Below are 21617 nucleotides of genomic sequence, written 5' to 3' on the forward strand. Positions count from 1 at the left end.
ATGCAAAACAGAGGAGTCGTTACATGGATTTCTTCTGAGAAATAAACATCTCGTCATCATCTTAAATGCCAAACATACTGTATTTCATATCGAAAATTAAACCACGTTATGCTGCCAAATAGTGCTGCAACAGTAACTCGTATATAAACACAACACTAACAAGTTAGTTTCACTCGTTACCTGATGAACTGCAATTAAGTCAATAGTTTGTCTATTTAAAATGTTAACGGTTCAGAGGGTTAAGAAACACATTGCGATTTGTTCATTTTGCGTTCATCATAGCTTTGCACTCTGCAAGACTTAGTTTTAGTCGTTGAGTATTATCTTTCCGACAGGTGTAAAGGTTGATTGCAGACAACGGATCTGATTATGTGTCCAGCGAAGGGATGTTGAGGCTGGCGATATCTTTTTTCCGCGGTCTCAAATTATTACGAAACGGTTGAAGCGTCAACTTCTTGAAAACCCCTCCGTAGATTCCTCGGTGGACGCCGCCGATACAGAGATTTCTGTGACCTTTGTGGTGACATCGATGTCGTTGATGTTATTTACGGAGTGTTTGTCATCGTCTTAGGTCCACGCACGGTCCATGTACTTACCGACCGATATGGCAGAGCCGTCGGCCGTGTTTGACATGTTAGAGGCTGGAACATTACCACGAATAACCACGGTATTTCATAAGATTATTGATTGTTTCCTTGCAATTTTAAAACTGAAACAAAACATTTTTTACATTATTACTGAAGACTCTCGTTTTTATCACTTAAATATCTACCTTATCAGAAATTTCCTTTAACTAAGATAAATTTTCTTCTCCAGTCACCGCGAATCGTCGAAAAACTATTCTTTTTTACATCATTTAACAACGTTTTGATGCCTTCACAACATGCTCGGCTTGAGACAACCATCCAGTTGCTGGCAGGATGACATCCCTTCTTGTCCAATCTTGGTAACCGTTTTCTCGCAAAGTTAAATAATTTTTTATTATAACATTATTTTATTAAACATAGCATTGACTATTGAATTAGGATGGCCACTGCTCAGACCATTGTTTTATAAAAGCTATTCCACAATGCATTAAAGTGCCCAATTTGGCGCTATACAGACAAATATGTGTGACTTCCTGACGTCCATACCTACCCCGTTTCCATGAATATATACCGTTGAGCTTACTATTTATACGAAAACAGAAACATGAAACAACAGCACACTACTTCACAAACATACACTACATATACAATATAAAACACATGGGGTGTTAATCGAGGACTGTAAAGTTCCTTGTATCCAGTGTTGGGTATAATGGGTGTAATAATAAGAATTCTTTTATTGAAATTCCTCAAACAAATAATAATTGCCTTTTCTGCGTTTATTAAAAAATGACAAATCTGTAAAAAAGATAATGAGTTAAAGTTTATTATCACCATAGAATAAATAAGTAAATGTTGAAACATTTAAAACAATAGTTAGTATTAACGGTGGTAAACTGTTGTGTAGTACAATAGCAGTTATCTGTTATCCGTGCATTTGAAGAATATAATTTCTAAGATTGTCCATGCATATATGTTTTTTTATAATTGGCAGTGTTTTAAAATCGTTATTATACATGCCATGATTTTTCATAAATACTATGATGAATATTCTGGGATAAGTATGTGTGTTTAAAAATAAAGATCAATCAAATTTGTGTATATGTATTGATAATTTACGAGTTTGTGCAATATAAGTTAACCATTGACATCAGTCGCTTAAATGTGACACATATAGCGTGTATTAAACAATACAGAAATAATTTATGAATGAATTGAATGCGTATTAATTAGATTAAGTATAATACAACTGATTGTTGCAATGTGAATATCATCTAACTCCATGCGTTTAAAGAATATCGAGTGCCTTCCCTGCCTTAATAGTGTAGTTAAGGAACATAATTATGACATGAGATAAATGTTGATGTATATGGGATTTTCCATGGTGTATGAAGTTGACATTTTCTTGTTCTCTCGGCAGTTGTCCAGCCACTTTTCAGCTACGACCGATAAGGATAGGTTTTCAGAGTTCTCGTAGGTCTGATCAGCCGTTCCCAAAAGGCTTTATGTTTAATTACATTTCGCTGTGCCAGAACTATACTCGTTTATATATGAAATATTACGCATATACAAAATATATTAGATAAGACCCGTGATTAAGAAACTCTAAGGACCAATGAACAAACCAACGTAACTTTAATATAATGTTGACTTATCTTTGTATAGCACTTATTATTATATGCAGATCGCTTTGCAGCGGTTTATGAAGTTCTTTTATCTAATGTCTTCGATGTCCTCAGAGTTTTCAAGATAACATCTAAAATGTTGTTTTATTAACATCCTTCACCTTTGATCTTAAAATAGGAATCAAACCTTGTGCTAAGGAATATTGTAAAGTGCAGAGATGTTATCACACTTTAATTGTGTGTTAACAAACCAGAACATGTTCTGCCGTCGCTCGATAAACTATAACCGCTTCTACAGGAGCACCTGAATGAGCCTTGTGTGTTGGTACATGTGTGGCTTCAGCTCGCTGTGCCGGAACTACATTCGTTAATATCTGGAATGAAATGGTCAGAGCAAATCGATTTAGATAAATATAAGACACACAATAGTATATTTTGTCATTTGACCTTTCGAAATCAACAGTTATGATGGCCATTCTTTGATTTAATCGTGACCGTTGAATATTTGGTTTTTCAAATTTATCCTGCAACGAGTTAATCTTTATCTTTATTACACCAAGACATTGAATAGAAAAAAAACGGAACCTTGGAACAACAGCACAAAACTCCACAACACAGTACATACAAACTAAATACAAAATCTAAGGATTTTAATCAAGAATTGTTCGGTACCTCTTTGGAACGGTAAGTAAAATGTAAATTTACGGGTTGTTAAACCAGTTTGTGTGCACAACCTCACTCTTATCCCAACAAACCCGAATGAAGTAAAAACGTTAAAGTGACACTCTTATTCAAAATCAATACAAACACATGTATAACAAACATAAATTTTGACTGATTAACCTTTAACTACTTACTAAATAATGCAGTTATGGAAAATATTAATAACTGATAACAAGATTTTTGCCTTGTATGTAATATCAGAAAGCGCAAAAAATATTAAATGATTGGTGAATGCTAAAAGATTTACTGTGGTCTGCTATAGTCTCATAAGGTAGAAATACTGTGCTTTATGCACATTTCTTTCCAATTAAACTCGGTATCCTTCATTAGAACTATTGTTTTTGACATTTATTCATCCTTTTTGGAATATTAAAACAATATTATTAATTGTGGTAAATCTTATCTGGGAGTAAGAGTGCATCTTTAATGGTAAATCTTATCAATGAATGCATTGACGTCAGGAAACTTAATAATAAATCAAATAATAATAAACTTGTAGGCCATCTTCAGATATTTCTATGATCATGGATCCTGTCGCTGTCTGCAGGTCAAGGAAAACAATTCAGAGTACAAAATGCAGAAACATTTTAAAGTTATACTACAGTTATTGTTTTAAATTCTTATGTAAGGATTTGATATCCATACTCGGTTTTGTTGTTATCGAAAAAGACTTAGAGGGAGGGGGGAGGCTGATGGATTATTGTTACAATACTCTTCTTTCTTATCTATAAGGGACGATATTTTACTCATCGACGGCATTAACGCATCACATTCAAGCTCTACTCTTTCACACAAACTTTGGCAATATTGATAAAGTTTCTGTCAATCATAGTTTACATATATGGAAATTAATTTCAGATGCAATCCGGTATTAATCTCCAGTAGCAATGTGTCCAACAGCGTCGTTGCGGTACACAGAGTCAATACACGAAATCTCACGAAAAAAGGCAAACATGTCATCTTATGCCACTACTTGGTTAAAGTTTAATATGCAATTTCGAATATTTATTTATATTTATAACATTTTAATGGCACTTCGTTACTCTAAAAGTATTGCGAAATGCGTTTGTCTACATTTTTATTTTTAGATAAAGCTTTTAGTTGAGGTCTATACACTTGCATTGTATAACCATTAATAATACAAGCAAATTCATACATTGGATCTGTTTTTAAAATCACATGTTTTCCGCTTCCTTATCCAGTTAGCGTAAAGAGGTAACTGAAAGGGAACATAAAGTAAAAAGAAGTCGACGTTGCCCTTAAGTAACGGAATATTATTACATTTACACTGCTCGATATCAATTGTTCGACGTTGTTTCCTTTTTATGTTTCCATAAATTCACTTATCATATGATCTTGTTTTACGCTTTCCATCTTAAAACTATATTATATTATAGTATGTGATTTAAAATCAACCTAAAACCATGTTTTAATTAATATCCAATATTGTTTATTTAGTATTACTTTTAGAGTAATTATGGTATTTAATGACTTTTTATGAACATTCCTACATATGTGATCATAAGGTAATTTACGGCTTTTATGTGGTCATGATAATTGTTTACTGTTAACTGTTATTTCATGATGCCGGACACCTGACCAGGCAAGTGATTATTTTAGAATTGTTGGTTCTCAAACAGGTTTTAATGTTTTTCTCACTAATATTCATTCTTTGTTAGTTACCAATGATTAAATGCTCTTATAAGATTTTTAAACAATGAACGTTTGTTTTCAAGCTTTTGGTGAACAGTGGGCAATAATGATATATGTTCAATCTGATTTTGGTTTCTGGCGTTGAAAACTCTAAAATTGGAGGGAAACATCATATTGAATATGTTTGCTTCCTTTTTTTATTCTAATTGTGTTGCACTTGAGATTCAAATTAGTTGTCATTTGAGAATTTATGTTGCTGGATATTTAGATGGTATTGTAACATATTATTTAATATTTATTAACGTTTCAGCATAAGCATGGTACATGTAGTTTGCGTTGGGTGATAGGTATTTGTTGATGTCAGTATCATTGTCTATAGTTGCACCTCTTCTCATTCTTTGTGCAATTTTGCTGCCGTCCTATAATGTATTTTAAACGGTCTCTCCAATGTATCATGTAAAAAAAAAACCGTTTAATGAATTTTGTTAATTTTGTTATCTGTTAACGGTCTTTTTGGTGCAGAAAAACAAATTCAGTAGTACTAAATAAATTGTTTGTTCATTCTAATTATGCCCATTCTCACTAGCATCTGGATTTACTTCTGACAACAAATAAAGTGAATGAAAAGAAGCAACACTATCTGACTAGTAAAATGTACTAAATCCTTTTGCATAAACAAGGTTTTCAACAAGGCTACGATTTTGTAAACTAACGTTCTCAGTAATAATAATAATAATAATAATAATAACTTTATTTAAAGAAGGTAACACATTAAGACATAGGCATCATATTATAAACAAACATAACACACGACTTATTTACAATGTGGCCTTCTGAAAGAACATACACACGCACACACACATAAATGCTTAGAATGAAAACGTAAGCATAAATTTATGTTATTTCAAAAGGGTACGTATTAAAATGTTATACGAAAACATAAAGAAACATGAATATAATACATTAATCATAAGATCAACGCCGAACAATACATCAATTTGTACATAAAGGTTAACAAATCGTATCATTAAAATTTATTAACTGAGTAAGTAGGACAGTTTAATCGAGATATATATAATGTAAAAAAACAATAGTCATGGAATTATGCGTACAATTCTTACAACGGTTTTTGCAATTGATGATGTAAAAAGAACTTCTTGCAGCAGGCTTTAAATGTATTTTCCGTGTTCGATTTACGTATTCGTTCTGGTAAAGAGTTCCAAACTGTCCCGCTGTAGCATGCAAACGAATGTTTCTTGTATTGAGTTTTATGTCGAATGTGGGCAATGTCTTGTCGCGTAGAAGATCGTAATCCATATCTTGTATTGTTTGATAACTTTATAATGTCTCTTATATAACTCGGTGTAAGATTGTTAATAGATTTATATACCATAACAGCCGTTTGATATTTGCAACGGTATTCAAATTGAAGCCATTCTAATTGTTTAAATAATTCATGCGATGGCGTTCTAATAGGCTTAAAGAGAATAATTTTAGCAGCTCTTTTTTGAAGCATGGTTATTCGTTTCGTATGCGTTTGCTTGCTTTTCCCCCAAACACTACAACAATAGTCAAACATAGGAAGTATATACGATTTATAAAACAAATGTCTCATTTGATCCGTTAAAAAGTAATTAAGTCTTTTTAAAAGAGCTATCTTTGCAGTTACTTTCTTGCAGACAAAGTCAACTTGCAGGTTCCATGACAATGATGAATCAATAACAATTCCAAGCAATTTCTTCGAAGTTACATTTTCAATAAGTACATTGTCTACGAATAATTTGAGTGCACATGCATTTCTTAACTTTGCATTTGAACAGTCTATGTACAACTGGAAATTATGACAACATTAAAAACTGCGCTGAGCAGCCTAGTGGCGTAGAATTGAAAACGATCATATTGAAGGCCGTGGACCAAGGTTCAACAGACAATATCTATTATAAACCGTACTCTTTAAATCTGGGTACCGTTAAAACATGATGATATACGGATATTAATCACAAGCAATTAAGTGGATTTGCGGCTTTTTTCATTTTACTTACGTATTCTTTCTATTCATTTAAAACCATATTAGTTCAATTTGTTCTTTGGCCATCGTTATTGGTATTCGAGGAATGATTTTGAAATCGAGAATATCTTGCACAATTTAAGCAATGTAAGTTATGGTATATTTAATTATCATAATTTTAGAAAATGGGAACAAACCAGAACATGATCTGCCGTCGTTGGATAAGCTATAGCCGCTTCTACAGGAGCACTTAAACCAACCGTATGTGTTGATACATGTGTGGTTACATCTCACTGTGCCAGAACTACACTCCTTTATATCTGAAATGTTATACAATAATGTATTTGGATTAATTGGTTAAGTGATTGAAATACGTATAGCGTAGTTAATCTAGTTATGTTAATTTTCCATAACTAAGCTATGTACGTATTATTAAATGTTTACAAGCTATGTACTATATAGATTTCTACAGAGATACACTTCCACCTAAACTTTGAGCTGATTTCAGCAAATAAATTTGTATCTGAACATTTTGTTCCGGAAAATCCAGTTCGACAACTGCACGTGTCTGGGGCTCTACATGTTCCGCCATTTGGGCAACTGATCGATCCGAAACAGATTGCTGAAAGGGAGGAAAATATTGGTTACCTCTCAAATAAACCTAAAGTGATATAAATTGGTTACATAAAACCCGTGATTTTAAGAAAATCTCGTATGCAAATTGTATTTCAAAATTATTTGCAATTAAAACTTTTAATTCAATAGTTTAATGATTTGTGATTATAAAACACAATTTAGTTGTATTACATTACATAACTTAAACGAACAAAATTGTTTTGACCTATTTGTTTATATATATTTTTCATTGCGATAAAACAATGACGTCATACTTTGGTCTATCAAGATCAGGTAATCATACTTACGATTAAAGTCGGACTATACAAACCTAATGAATTGTGGCAATCTTACAATAAATGTTTTCTCGAAATGCAAAAGGACTGTTTTCGGAAGGATAATTTGGATAAGTTAAATCTTCCCAAGACTTGTATCGAAAAATGTTGAATGGTTTAACAATAACATACGTTGATCGCAAGTCGACCCCTGATATCCGGTACAACACTCGCTTCGATTGCACAGCTTGTAGCAGGTATCTAAAGCCGATCTGTCATAAAACAGAAAACATTAAAATCTACCGTGAAGCCAAGAAGCTAAGCATTTAATCTTGACCTAAAGCTATATATTAAAGACCACAAGACACACATCGACTGACTAAACGGCAAAAGACGAAACAAAAAGAAAACAAAGAGTAGCACAAATTTAGTTTTTTTTATAAGAAAAGGCATTTAATGTGAACGTATATGCCTTTGATATCTGTTCAAACTAATTACATCTGTATTCAAGTGATTTAGATTAGCCTGTGGCTGTTGCTTTGTTTGGCCAATATGTGAATGCATTGTTAACCGTTAAACAGGAACTTTGTTTATGTGCATGCTACTTGGCTCGTCGCCATCTTAACATTCCTTCATTGTAATTTGGGTATCTGAATGCCTGGTGACATTTTATTATTTGGATATGATATGAAAGGAGTGGATGTGAAGAAAACGATTTGTTGTCAAGTTGTTATTACTTTATCTATAGTGTGCTTTGGTCATTTATTTTACATATAAGAAATCAGTTATTAATTCCTGTTCCAACAATACCAATATAATTTGGGTTCACCACACATCAAAGTTAAGCATTATTGCAAATGATATAGTTGATGACAAACTAAATTATATTTCGGATTTTGATGTAATTAAATGTCAATTTTATCCTGTTATTTGCTCACATACGGTTCAATAACATTTTTGTTAATAAGGAAAGAAGACCACGTGATGTTAATTTACAGTCAGGTGGTCATGTGACCATACTGTGACAAATACTGCTTCAGAATCAAATCAATAGATTGAGAACAACCGACCTCAACATCAATTTACCCTGAAAATTCCATCAATCTGCAGGATAAACACAGTGGCAAAGAGAATCTGCAGAAAATATACATATAGCACTAAGGTCATGAGCACTTACCCACCAGCAAATGCTGAAATATGTGCAGCATTGAACGATAGTGAACTCCATTTCTGTTGTGAATGACAAAATCTCACTTACAACAGAAATGAATTCTGTCTTAGCCGGTGCAGCCTATCACGATATTCTTAATACCTCAAAGAATTAAATCCATTGAACTTTTCGCGATTGTTTGGTAACATTCGTGATCTTGAACCATGACCTGTGTAGTCTATGACTTATCAAAGTTAATCCACATTTTTATGTTTATAATTGATATTGACGTATTTAAAAACAACTACTTTGACTATAAAGGTATTAAAAGAAATGGACAGTTTTGGAAACTTTTTAGGGGCGCATTTAAACATATTTACCTTATTTTCCAACGTCAACAGGGACAAAATAGTTGTCCTCATTATTTTTAAAGATACTTTATAATCTTAGGGTATTTTATAGTGTTTTGATAAAAAAATACATGTTGAATATAATACAGGGTTAGTTTCGTGGATGGAGAAATCTTTTCTGGCTTGGCTGCAGATAAATTCCTCCGCCTTGCCAGATAAACTTTCGTTATTCACGGTACTAACCGCGTATTCTCTATGTATCTATTAAAGAGCATAGCAATGTGATACTTTATAACATAACCTTAATTTAATAAAATACTCACAAAAAGAAAAAATCAAACAAAAATCATATTTTTAACAATTTTCCTTTCTGTCGAAACGTGCCGCTCAAAGTCATAGCGTGTATAAGAAGTGTTCAAGAGACCTAAAGCAAACAGTTGTTGTCGTTTTTGTTAATATAAACAAATACGCAGGTCAAAATTGCGTATGTGCCGTTAATGAATCATGACATACATATGAACGAACAAGACATCCATCCACAACCGTGAGCTTGTTTAAAGACACACGGATAAAAGGTGGCATAAAACACAACAGAACTCGTTATGAATAAATATAAAGCACTTTTGAAAGATTAGTGAACAAGTGAGTTCAGTCATCAAAACATATGTGTCTGTATTCTTTATTGTTTTATTAAAACCATACGTTATATCTGTATTCATCTTTTAAAACTATTTTGCTACGGCAAAATAATGATCTTATGGTGTTTTAGAAATACTATATAAGATTATATATATTAAATTTTGATTCATTTGAAAGGAGTTGTTGTCATTATACATGTAAGTCTTAGATTTGAACCTCTTAAAAACATCATTAAAGCATATTGTTTGATATTGTATTGATCTTACAATTATTTGTCCTACGATAGTTATTGCGTTAGGCATGATAAGCTTTGTAAGAAGAGCTTAAAATGATGAACAAAATTCACATCGCCACTAACCCTTCAATATTTCGTGAAATTTCTACCTGTATCTTGTACATCTTGACAGCCACAAGAAGCCACAATTTGTGTAGTAGGTAGTTTGACGGTAACAACTGTATGAACATGTATAGTACTGAGTACAATAACCGCCTTCACATCCACTGAAAGACAAGAATGCAAACTAATTTAATGGAACTCCGTGTTCAAATAGTTGGTGAATAAGCGAATAATATCAATTATGTCCGATTAAGACTAGATTATATATTAACTATTTGTATTTATATATATAATCCAGAATTATTTCGGAGATTGTCATAAAACTATTCATGTCATAATCTATTTATTGAAATAATATCAAAAACTGGACTAGGTAGCGCGTAGCGCATATATATTTGGATATGCATCTAATATGTAAACAAAAACAATATTTTACTTCACTTTAAAGTTTGATTTTGTGACTGGTCATGGAATGGACTTGAAATGCCAATGCATAAGTTTATCAATTGGCACCTGATATGTCGACACTAAGGCGTAAAAATCCATTTTTGAGTAAAGGTTTAAAGAGTGAGATTTTACACGCATAAAGATAATAGATACAAATGACGCTTTTATAACCACTACTAAACAAACCCTTTTCGAAATATTCTATACACGTGAGATTAAGGAGAAATTTGAAATACTAAAGACCTGGACGGGATTGAACCTAGTACTTTTAACTCTTAGTCCGACATGTTTACCAGTTGCCAATACAATGCAATGATCATTGAAACTTTTTTCTTAAAAATGTCATAAAGAATTATAACGAGACACACTTAGAATTGTTATAGTTTTGCTTTGTTAGTTAAGGTTTTATACTTATTTCCCATGTATGCATTAATCACAAGCCATGCAACGTTTTAACGACAATTATGCATTTAATATATCTACTGAAGAATTGTAGTTCATGAACACCAAAACGAAACATATCATTAAACGAGCGACTTACTTCGAGAAAAAAACTACTTATATAACAGAAAGCAGAAAGTGTGCTTTGTCTGTTACAATCGACGTATCGTGTGAAAGTTTAAAAAAAAGCTTACCGTATGTATAAAATACCAACACTACAAAGAAACAACACCGCTGCATACATTGTGCTGCGCGATATGAAGGAAAGAAAAACGTTTGTTCATATATAAGATTAGCTGGAGGAATTAAATATTTCATTAGTTTGTTTGCAACCAATCATTTTAAAGTGTTACAAGGAAGAATATTTTCATATTTAATGTTACAATGGAACTGTTCACGATATTGTAAACATGTATTGTGTGTTTCAGTACAAATACACCGTTGTCTGGACTTCATTATCTGATTGGTAAGCGGTAGTAAACATCGTTACAAAAGACCGGGTCAGCTAAACTAGGATTATAAAGGTACACCAGGAAAATAAATAAACTGTTTTTCAGTCCAGAGCACGTAATGACTTTTAAACAAGAAAGTAAATACGCTCAGTAAACAAAAATAAACGTTTTAATATGAAATGTTACTAAATAGACAAGGTTAATGATTTTAAAACATTTAGATGCATAGCTTTTAATTATTTCAAGACTAAATTAAGTTGTTAGTTTATTGTTCTTCGTTTATATATATTTGTTCTATGAAAAACACAATAGAGTATATGATGTTTACTTTTTTACATAATAAATACCTTTTAAGGTTAAATGACAATTAATCAATGTCACATGTAATGATTTATGATGTTCTGAATATTTTTAATGTATCAATATTTATACGATTAGTTAGATAATGACGAAAGCTATAAAGATCTGTTAAACGCTGTAGTGTACCAGCTCATTCCCTACCTTTAAAACAGTGCATGGTGAATGTTTAACTTGGTTTAAAACACGTAATAAAACCCTAGTTATATAAAGAGTAGAATTATAAACGAAATTTTAAGGGGGGAAATGCGCTTTATAAGTTCGTAATGCTACATTTAAAGCTCAACTGAACTCAACTCAACATCTTTTTCCCCCATGGCTGGAGATATTTATAGTATATGCAAACATTGAAAGACATAAAACATAAATAATAGTATATATATATATATATATATATATATATATATATATATATATATATATATATATATATATATATATATATATATATATACAATAATAGTAGAGCTCAAAAATATAGCATATTGGTGTCAAAATATTCATACAAATATTGTAGGATATATCTTAATATCTTAGTACAAATAAGAAGCTTTTATTCTACATGCAAATAAAATTAGACTATTTGGCTTAAATGATAGTAATGTCGTTTGTGATCCGCCGCTTGGATGCATAAATCTTGTCGAAACGAAATACAAGAGATTTGCAGCAGCGAGTTATGGTATACATAATATTGTCTATGTTAGAAAGATAACGTTAACATGGATTAATTGATAAGTGTAATACATAAATAGCGAAGCAGTTTTATATGAAATATGTTATTATTTTGACTGGTCGTTCCAGCATAGACTAAACAGCACATTGTAAAACTTGGATTTTACTAAGGAATAATTAGTATCTGTTTCAACAGCGTGTTAGAAAATTAAAACATAATTTCAAAAAATGACGTGTTGATCTATTTCCAGTTGTGGCTCGATTGGAGCCCCTAAAACCTTTAAACATCAGGTATGACTCAGACTGTCCAGAGAAGAAAGAAATTCACAAAAGTCGTGGTTGAAAGTGTCTTTTAGCTGGGTTGTAAAATTTGTTTTTTCGACTTGTGTAGTTTTACATTCACAAAGCACATGTGTCAGTTCTTCCTGGTATATCCTGTCACATTTAATGCAAGTTCTGGCTGCAAGCACATCTGATCTACACCATAATTTTGCTATAAATCTAACAGTCTCCCTGTATACTCTTTTACTTGAAACAGAGTATATTATAGAAGGTGAGACTACAGGATGGATGATTCGAAACAATATAAAGGCACAGTCATGTGCGGTGCGATTTTCCCAGCAGTTGAGTTCTAATAGTTTTACTGAGTTATTTACAACCCTTTTCCATGTCGTTTTGGGTGGTAAATTAAATGCTGCGGTAAGGTACTCATTAACTTAAGTATAAATTGCAAATTGTACTTAAGGAGTATTCTGCATATGTCTAGGATAAAACCAAGTTTAACAGAGTTATTGTCTTCCAAAAACATACAATAGTTTCTGATGAAAATCACTTTCGTTATACAATGTTGAGACAAACTTAACACTTTATACAAAAACATCAGTTTGAGTTTATCAGAGGCTGCTAAGTCCGAGCATGGATTCCGACATATCAGATATGACTTACGATTGAAAACCTTGCACTTTCCTTGCCATAAAGTGTTGAAATCGATCGACTGTTTTTGTGTCAATAACGGTCATGTTATTCCATAATTCAGAGATGTAAAGTGTTATCTTCTGGTATAAGCTGAATAGAACGAGGGGACCTACTATATAATGATGGACACCCTACCGACTATAGATAATAGGGCATTTTTCGTTTTTTGAACACGTTGTGTTATGCCCGTATGTCCGTGCAGTTTTAAGTTTGAATCCTGCAGTATACCTAGATGAGTAGTGGATGTGACTTGTTGAATGATACGCTCTCTGTACATAATAGGGATTTGAGTGACGCTGCGGCGTGGTGAAAATACTATTACATAATATTTGTTGAAATTCACTTCTATGTTCCAACGTTGGCGATCCGAGTAGACTATATCGAACATACACTGGAGGTCGTTGGGACAAAAAGCGACGAGTGATATATCGTCTGCAAATACGGGACTTCCAGAATTCACAGACAGAAGTTGTGCCCCGTGAATGGTACATGTATAACAAAGACGAAAGTACCCAGAACACTTAACATATGAGCTCTATCATAAATATTGCATGCGCAATTTACTTCTAAACTTAGTCTTCATAATATTTGCGACTTCTAGAAGTATGAAATTTAATCAACTATCAAGTACAACATATCACATATATAGTTTATTTAAAAAATAAATATTGAAACGGATAAATTAACTGCTTGACATTGAAAATAGGTTTTGGGACATATTGAGGCTGACATTGGAGGTATACATATGACCAATGACTTTAACATATATTATCAATTTTATGAGTATAATCGCTCAAAGAACGTAACTTTCAACGGAGTTGTTCCAATTAATCATTATGTAAAATTATAGGAAGTGTTTATATAGCGACAAGTATGCGCGTTAAGGGTACTTTTTGACATTCAATGTGTTCCCTTAAAGCATTAAGTCAACTGAATCATAGTAATGCAAATTATAGGCTTCGATTAATATAAATAAAACACAAAAGTTACACATGAATTATTTTCAGACAATACGTTTCTCTTATGACACTAGTTTTGTTCACAAGTTCTGAATAGTAACCAGGACATGGACACAACACTGGTTTGTAGATAGGAAATGGACACAAGCGCCTGCTTGTACCCAGGGACTTGACACAAGCATTGGTTTGTACCCAGGGCTTTGACACAAGCACTGGTTTGTACTAAGAAATAAAAACAAGCACTGGTTTGTACCAAGAAATAGACACAAGCATTTGTTTGTACCCAGGAAATGGACAAAAGCGCTGGCTTGTACCCAGAGACTTGACACAAGCATTGGTTTGTAACCAGGGACTTGACACAAGCACTGGTTTGCAACCAGGAAATGGACACATGCACTGGTTTGTACCCAGGGACTTGACCAGGCGCTGGCTTGTACCCAGGGACATGACACAAGCACTGGCTTGTACCCAGGGACCTGCCACAAGCACTGGCTTGTACCCAGGGACCTGCCACAAGCACTGGTTTGTACCCAGGGACTTGACCAGGCGCTGGCTTGTACCCAGGGACTTGACACAAGCACTGGTTTGTACCAAGGGACTTGACACAAGCACTTGTTTGCAACCAGGAAATGGGCACAGACTCTGGTATGTACCCAGGAAAGGGACACAAGCACTTGTTTGCAACGAGGAAATGGACACAGGCACTGGTATGTACCAAGGAAATGGATACAGGCACTGGTGTGTACCCAGGAAATGGAATCAAGCACTGGTCTGTACCACGGAAATGGACACAAGCACTGGTTTGTACCCATGGACTTGACACAAGTACTTGTTTGCAACCAGGAAATGGGCACAGGTACTGGTATGTACCCAGGAAAGGGACACAAGCACAGGTGTGTACCCAGGAAATGGAAGCAAGCACTGGTCTGTACCAAGGAAATGGACACTAGCACTGGTTTGTACCCAGGGACGACTTGACCAGGCGCTGGCTTGTACCCAGGGACTTGACACAAGCGCTGGTTTGTTCCCAGGGACTTGACACAACCTGGAAATGGGCACAGACACTCGTCTGTACCAAGGAAAGGGACACAAGCACTGGTGTGAACCCAGGAAATGGAAGCAAGCACTGGGTTGTACCCAGACAACGGACACATGCACTAAGTTGTACCTAAGTACTAGACACAGTCACTGGTTTGCAACCAGGAAATGGACACAAGCGCTGGTTTGTACCCAGGAACTTGACCAGGCTCTGGCTTGTACCTAGGGACTGGACACAAGCACTGGTTTGCAACCAGGAAATGGAAACAAGCACTGTTAGGTAATCAGGAAATGGACACAAGCACTGGTTCGTACAAAGATCTAGACACAAGAACGGGTTTGTACACAGGAAATTTCACAAGCAGTGGCTTGTACCCAGGGACTGGACCCAAACACTGGATTGCAACCAGGCAATGGACACAAACACTTGTCTGTTTCTAGGAAATGGCCATAAGCACTGGTGTGTACTCGGATAATGGACACAAGCACTAGTATGTACCCAGGAAATCGAAGCAAGCACTGGTCTGTACCCAGGAAATGGACTCAAGCACTGGGTTGTACCTAGGAAAGGGACACAAGCACTGGTTGGTATTCTGAAAATTGCCACAAGTGTTCGTTATACCCAGATAATGGACACAAGCACTGGTTTCTACCCAGCTAATGGGTAAAAGGACTTGTTTGTCTCAGGGAATTGACACCAGCAGTGTTTTCTACCAAGATAATAGACACGAGGATTGCTTTTTCTCAGTAAGCGGTCACCAGCAATGATTTGGGCCAAGGAAACGGACAAAACGATGATTATTACTCGACCGTTCGATAACGAAAATGCGATAATACGAAGTACGATATTGATTATGCGATGTTCTCTCATGTTTACACCATCGTACTGTCGCATTTTAACCATTATACTATCGTAATATCACATTTTGTTATCGTATTAGAATCTTACTATCGCCTCTTCATCAACGTATTGTCGCTGTATCATCATCGCCTATTAGTTTCCGTAGGGACGTCTTTAGAAAAAGAATTTCAAAGTAAATCTTACATTTATTTATAAACAAATATAAAACAGATAATGATAATAATACTTTGTTAAGAATAGAGTTTAATGGATATTCAAATAAATGTGAACATGTACAAGCTCTTGTCTTATTACATTTGGTAAACATATTTGAAAGTTTATTTCCAAAACAATACTTTATCCCATATATGACGATATAGCCTAACAAAAATACTTCCATTGCATAAGTAATTCCTATGTGTTATGATGATTTTAAGCTGTAATGAATGAATGGTGAACTTTTTGGAACAGGATCTTTAATTGGGAAACCGTGTAATAATAATATTTTGAAAACAGATGGTGCATTATTTGTGTCAGAAAGTAAAGAGATGCGATTTCGAATTTGAGAAATGTCAGTATGACTGCACTATTATGTTGAAATTGTGAAAATGAATGTATCGCTAATAGTAAGCTTAGTGAAAAATAACAGACACTTTGTATGGTGATACAGTTAAGATTTAGTATTTTTATATAAGTTAATTATGACATTAGTGAAAATGGAAGCATGCGACATTAGAGTGTATTAAAGCCATGCATATAGTAACATATACTATGATAAAACAATTGTGCAACAAATGTACAAATGAAAGTGAATATCGTGAATAGAGCTTAATATGTGTGCAATAATTTACAGTGAATTTCACTTTTGCGACAGTCTAAAGTGACACTTTATTGACTTAAGTATGGTTCCATTGTGATAAACAATCAGTGATCTTATTTAAGTGAACATTATCAGGCTACATGTTGTATAAAACTTTGTTTAGTAAATATTGACAATAGCTGAAGTGAAAATTGAAGACAGTGACAGTGAATATGAATTATAACATCAGACATTCACCCATCCAAGGTAAACCATGTTTTGTGGCGTTGATGAAGAAAATAAAATATGCTGGAATAGCTACATGTTTGAGCTGGAAATACTTATGGTTGGAGAAATGTTTTATGAAGAAATATTTTATGGAATAAAAAGTATCTTCAATGGCCGAGAGTGTTAGATTATAAGTATCTTCAATGGTCGAGAGTGTAAGATAGGTATATCCAGACCCAAGTGTATGGTGTTTTGCGGAAACGAGGTTTACCGAGTTTCCGCGAAACACCTTACGCGAGGGTTGGGGGTAACCTAGCTTACACGAGCGGCTATGGTAAATGCTGTTTATCCCTTCAGTTAAACAAAATAAAGTAAAAATGTATTTTTGCTGAAACTCTTCTGTGGGTAGTGAAAAATGCGTATGGATATGTGATAACTTATGGGTGTCATCAAATCAGACTAGTATGTTTAATCGGTCTTTAAATAGTTCTGAGGTGAGTGCAGCATCTTTTCATGAATGGTGCGTGAAACTTAATGATGGTGCCTTTTAATTAATAAGCATTCAAAATATTGCCAGAAGAAAAGGTTACTATGATGCTCCAGACTAGAGTCTTCAACAAGGGAGGTAATTACAATGTGATGACCATTAAAAAGGAGTTCCATACGGGTACTTGTTGATTTTTTTTTTATTTCTAGCATGGTTAAATTTTGGATCTACTTATATGAGGTGGGAGAAAGGTTCACCCCAACCAAAGCGTAGAATTTTAAGTGGTAACGAGGTTTACCGAGTTTCTGCAAAACAATCTGCGCGAAGGTTGGGATGAATCTTACACGGGCGGCTATGATGGATGCTTTTTATCCCACCTCAAAAAAAAATTTGGATATAAATATTGCCACAAGACAAGGTTATGGACGACGGTATTCAACAAGGAAAGTGATTGTGTGATCACAATAAAAGGAGATCCATACGGGTACTTATTTCATCTTTTGGATTATTGGAAATTTAGGTAAGAGTTGCGAAGATTAGAAGCTGACATGAAAGAGGAAGAGAAAATATGAAAGTGCCCTTTCTTGATGTAAGATACGACTTATGAATAGAATGGCTACTAAAACATATATTAAAAACAAACATGAATAATATTGTAATTACAAGTGGTTCAACGTTGATTATATGGCATTATAACAACAAAAAACGACTTATGAATAGAATGGCTACCAAGACATATATTAGACACAACAATGTAAACTGTTTTAATTACAAGTAGTTCAGCGTTGATTATAAGGCATTATAACAACAAAAATGCTCCTGCTGCCTCGATCAGTTGGATCGCCAGACGGTTTCTCATGTTATCATTTAGAAAGCCGTCAACGAAAAACAAGCTTCTTTTCAGTCATGATTAAGTTCCATTAAATGAGTTAATGCGCGCTGGCAAGTGTTATGTCTTTTTGTTGTTGACCTATACTATAAAATAATTAATATCTATACTCAAATAACGCACTATAATCGAAGTAACAATGTCAAATAAACACGGACTGTATTCGCTTAAACTAAACGAAGAATGTCTTTGAGCTCAAAAGTTGGTCAACAGATTTGAAGTCGGCAGCTATGCAGTTGATTCGGAAGGCACTATTCTCGATTTTGTAACAGCCGAGGACATCTGGAAAAGAAATATTTTGTATAGTGAGTAAATTTGCTGTTATAGAACTATAGTGTAGCTACTATTACTGTGCGTTTCAAATTTGTTATTAAACTTCGTTTTTTACGGACAAGTGTGTTTTGTAATACTGAAGACGTCAGCATATTTTGTTATTATTTTCCTTATGCATGCGGTCTATTTATCGTAATAAAATGGTATTTTAGAAGTTGGCAAACGAATTCCGTTGTCTACTTAGTAATTTTATATTTAGTTTCCACAAAATATTGTCATTTTCTACGTTGTGATAGAGAAAAAAAAAGACTTCTTTGAAAGGTATACAAATCACGCTACAATATTTTCATATTCCATCAATTTGTTCTCTATAAAAAAAAATAAAGTCGAACCCCGTTTGCCCGATTTCGCTTGCTCGAATTCCTCGTAGGTTCGAACTAGATGTAAAGGACCAAATAACTTGTACTGAAGGTAAACAATCCTTCTCGCCTCAATTTGTTCAAGGCTCGAGGCTTTTTTTTTTCGCAAACGGGATTCGACGTATAAATGAAAGCTACAGGGGCTTACACAGCAAACCTATGCAGAGATTCCGACCAAAGTGCACGTGATCAAGACGCTGTTTCTAAACAACTGACCTTGTAGAATTCTACTATAATCAGTGTCAGAATTCCTTCAACATGAATAGATCTTCTACATATTAAATTACAATGTGCTGTCCCTTAATCAGTTGTTACAAGTGTTACAATATATATCCAAGTAGAGGAACTCGATTTGTTGATTGCTACTGTTACTAATCAAGATTATTATGTTTGCAATTATATTGGCATGTGTGTACTTTTGCTAACAAAATATGATTAATCCGGTACCAATTTCATTTCAGAAGCATTCGTTTCCATCTTTGATGAAAGCCACCTCGTACGCCTGGTTTTGAACGCGTCCTGCACCTTCATCAAAGACACAAACATGATTTTAACCTGCATAGAATGCATACTTTTGATAGATATTTAAACCCTGTATTGTTGGTGTTTGAACAAACAGCTAACTTAACAGGCTCTGTACTTATCCCGTAAAGATCAGAAAGAGTGAAATAGGCAGTTTATTACGAATTTTATCCAACAAATGATATTCTAGAAAATATCTGGTTAAAAACAAGTAAGTTAACATTTTCCACACATGACAAATCAAACGTCGTTCTTTGATAATATGCCCAGTGAGTTGTACTGCAGATGAATATACAAGTAATTGCATTTCATTGTAATTTAAAAAACAATATTCTGCTAATTTAGACCTGTATATAGATAATAAAATAGTGAAACTTCATACTTTCCTATCCATTATGCACTGAACTATAAAGATAAGGGCTCCCTGAAAATAGAAATTAAAATGCAAACTACAAAAACATATTTTAAAGCAATGAAACAACACGACATGGACAATCCAAAGATTAAGATGATACTTAAGATGATTTTCGTTCAATGACGCATTGCTTATAAACCAAACTTAATGGACGAAAAACAGAAAACACAATATTATCAAGAACCTATTCTCAACGCTTAGAACGTTTTGCTAAATGATTTTCCGTGTTTATCTCGAGCTAGCCGTTAACCCATAGACTGTTTATTTCTTTTAAGCGTATATTTTCTAAGAAAAACATACATTTTGAAAACCGGTTTACCTGCAGAATGTCGTGTATGTTTAACTGTATACTGTTTTATGTGTTACTAAACCTATTGTATGTGTATCTTCCGAAAAAAGTGTACATGTAGCTATTGCCAGTTGTACATGTTTTATAGACTACTGAACGTGCACATGTAGACTGTAGTAAGTGTATCTTCAGAATATAGTTTACCTGTAGCTGTTACCAGTTGTACATGTTATTATAGACTACTTTACGTGTATATGTAGACTGGTGAACGTGTATCTTCAGAATATAGTGTACATGTAGCAGCTGTTGGCGATTCGTCATGTTATCAAAGACTACTGTACGTGTACATGTCGACTGTTGAATGTGTATGTTCAGAACATAGTGTACATGTAGCTGTTGACAGCTGAACATTAAAGACTACTCTACGCGTACCTGTTGACTTTTGTACGTTTATTTTCAGAGTGTAGTGTACATGTAACTATTGGCGGTTGTACATGCTATTTAGACTACCGTGTGTTACCTGTATATTGTTGTGTGTGTTCCTGTAGATTGTTTTACGTGAACCATTCGAAAAGTGCTCCTGTATACAGTTGTGCATGTTCCAATGGTCTTGTTGTATGGCTTACTATAGAAGTTGGTTCGAGTACCTAAAAACTTTTTATGTCTACCTGTTGTACCTGTTGTACTTTTACATACATACTAGTGTACGTGCACCCTTATACTGTTGTAAGTGTAGACTGGTGTACGTATATATGTAGGGAGGTACAGGTACCTGCATGATACTGTTCGTGTAACTGCAAAATACCTGCGATATAGTGTACCTGTAGACTGTTCAATATGACAAAGAGGTATTGAAACACAACAGTTTCTCTGTTGACAGCGAACACTCCGAACAGCCAAGTGATCCCGAAAACTGGCAGCAAGACACACATGCTCCGTATTCCGGTCCTGTAATAGATCACAACTATAGATTGTCAGTTCGGAAAGGTCACGCATTTTGAGTTTTGAAATGCACTCGTTTTTCAAACTATTTTTAATGCAATTATTTAATTATTACACGCAATTGGCGAATCATTTTTAAGTTCTCTTTCGCAGCACACTATTCAAGATCTTTGACATTAACCGACACTTTTTATTGCAATGCAGTTGAGT

General features: G+C 34.1%; 2 protein-coding genes across 2 annotated transcripts; both read right to left on the reverse strand.

Annotated features, from left to right (window-relative positions):
- Positions 1–6869: 6869 nt before the first annotated feature.
- LOC128234475 (delta-like protein B) lies at positions 6870–11185 on the reverse strand. The gene is made up of 4 exons (XM_052948738.1): positions 11045–11185; positions 10010–10126; positions 7679–7758; positions 6870–7218 (listed from the first exon to the last, which is right to left on the reverse strand). Exons 1-4 carry the CDS (start codon positions 11092–11094, stop codon positions 7037–7039), a joined length of 429 nt encoding a protein of 142 aa, XP_052804698.1. The 5' UTR covers positions 11095–11185; the 3' UTR covers positions 6870–7036.
- Positions 11186–16344: 5159 nt separating this feature from the next.
- LOC128234477 (adhesion G-protein coupled receptor D1-like) lies at positions 16345–21407 on the reverse strand. Its single transcript, XM_052948740.1, has 4 exons — positions 21287–21407; positions 20144–20185; positions 19687–19764; positions 16345–18829 (listed from the first exon to the last, which is right to left on the reverse strand). The coding sequence occupies exons 1-4, from the start codon at positions 21395–21397 to the stop codon at positions 18776–18778; spliced, it is 285 nt and encodes a 94-aa protein (XP_052804700.1). The 5' UTR covers positions 21398–21407; the 3' UTR covers positions 16345–18775.
- Positions 21408–21617: the final 210 nt, after the last annotated feature.

The sequence above is a fragment of the Mya arenaria genome, chromosome 5, assembly GCF_026914265.1.
Source record: "Mya arenaria isolate MELC-2E11 chromosome 5, ASM2691426v1".
NCBI classification, from domain to species: Eukaryota; Metazoa; Mollusca; class Bivalvia; order Myida; family Myidae; genus Mya; species Mya arenaria.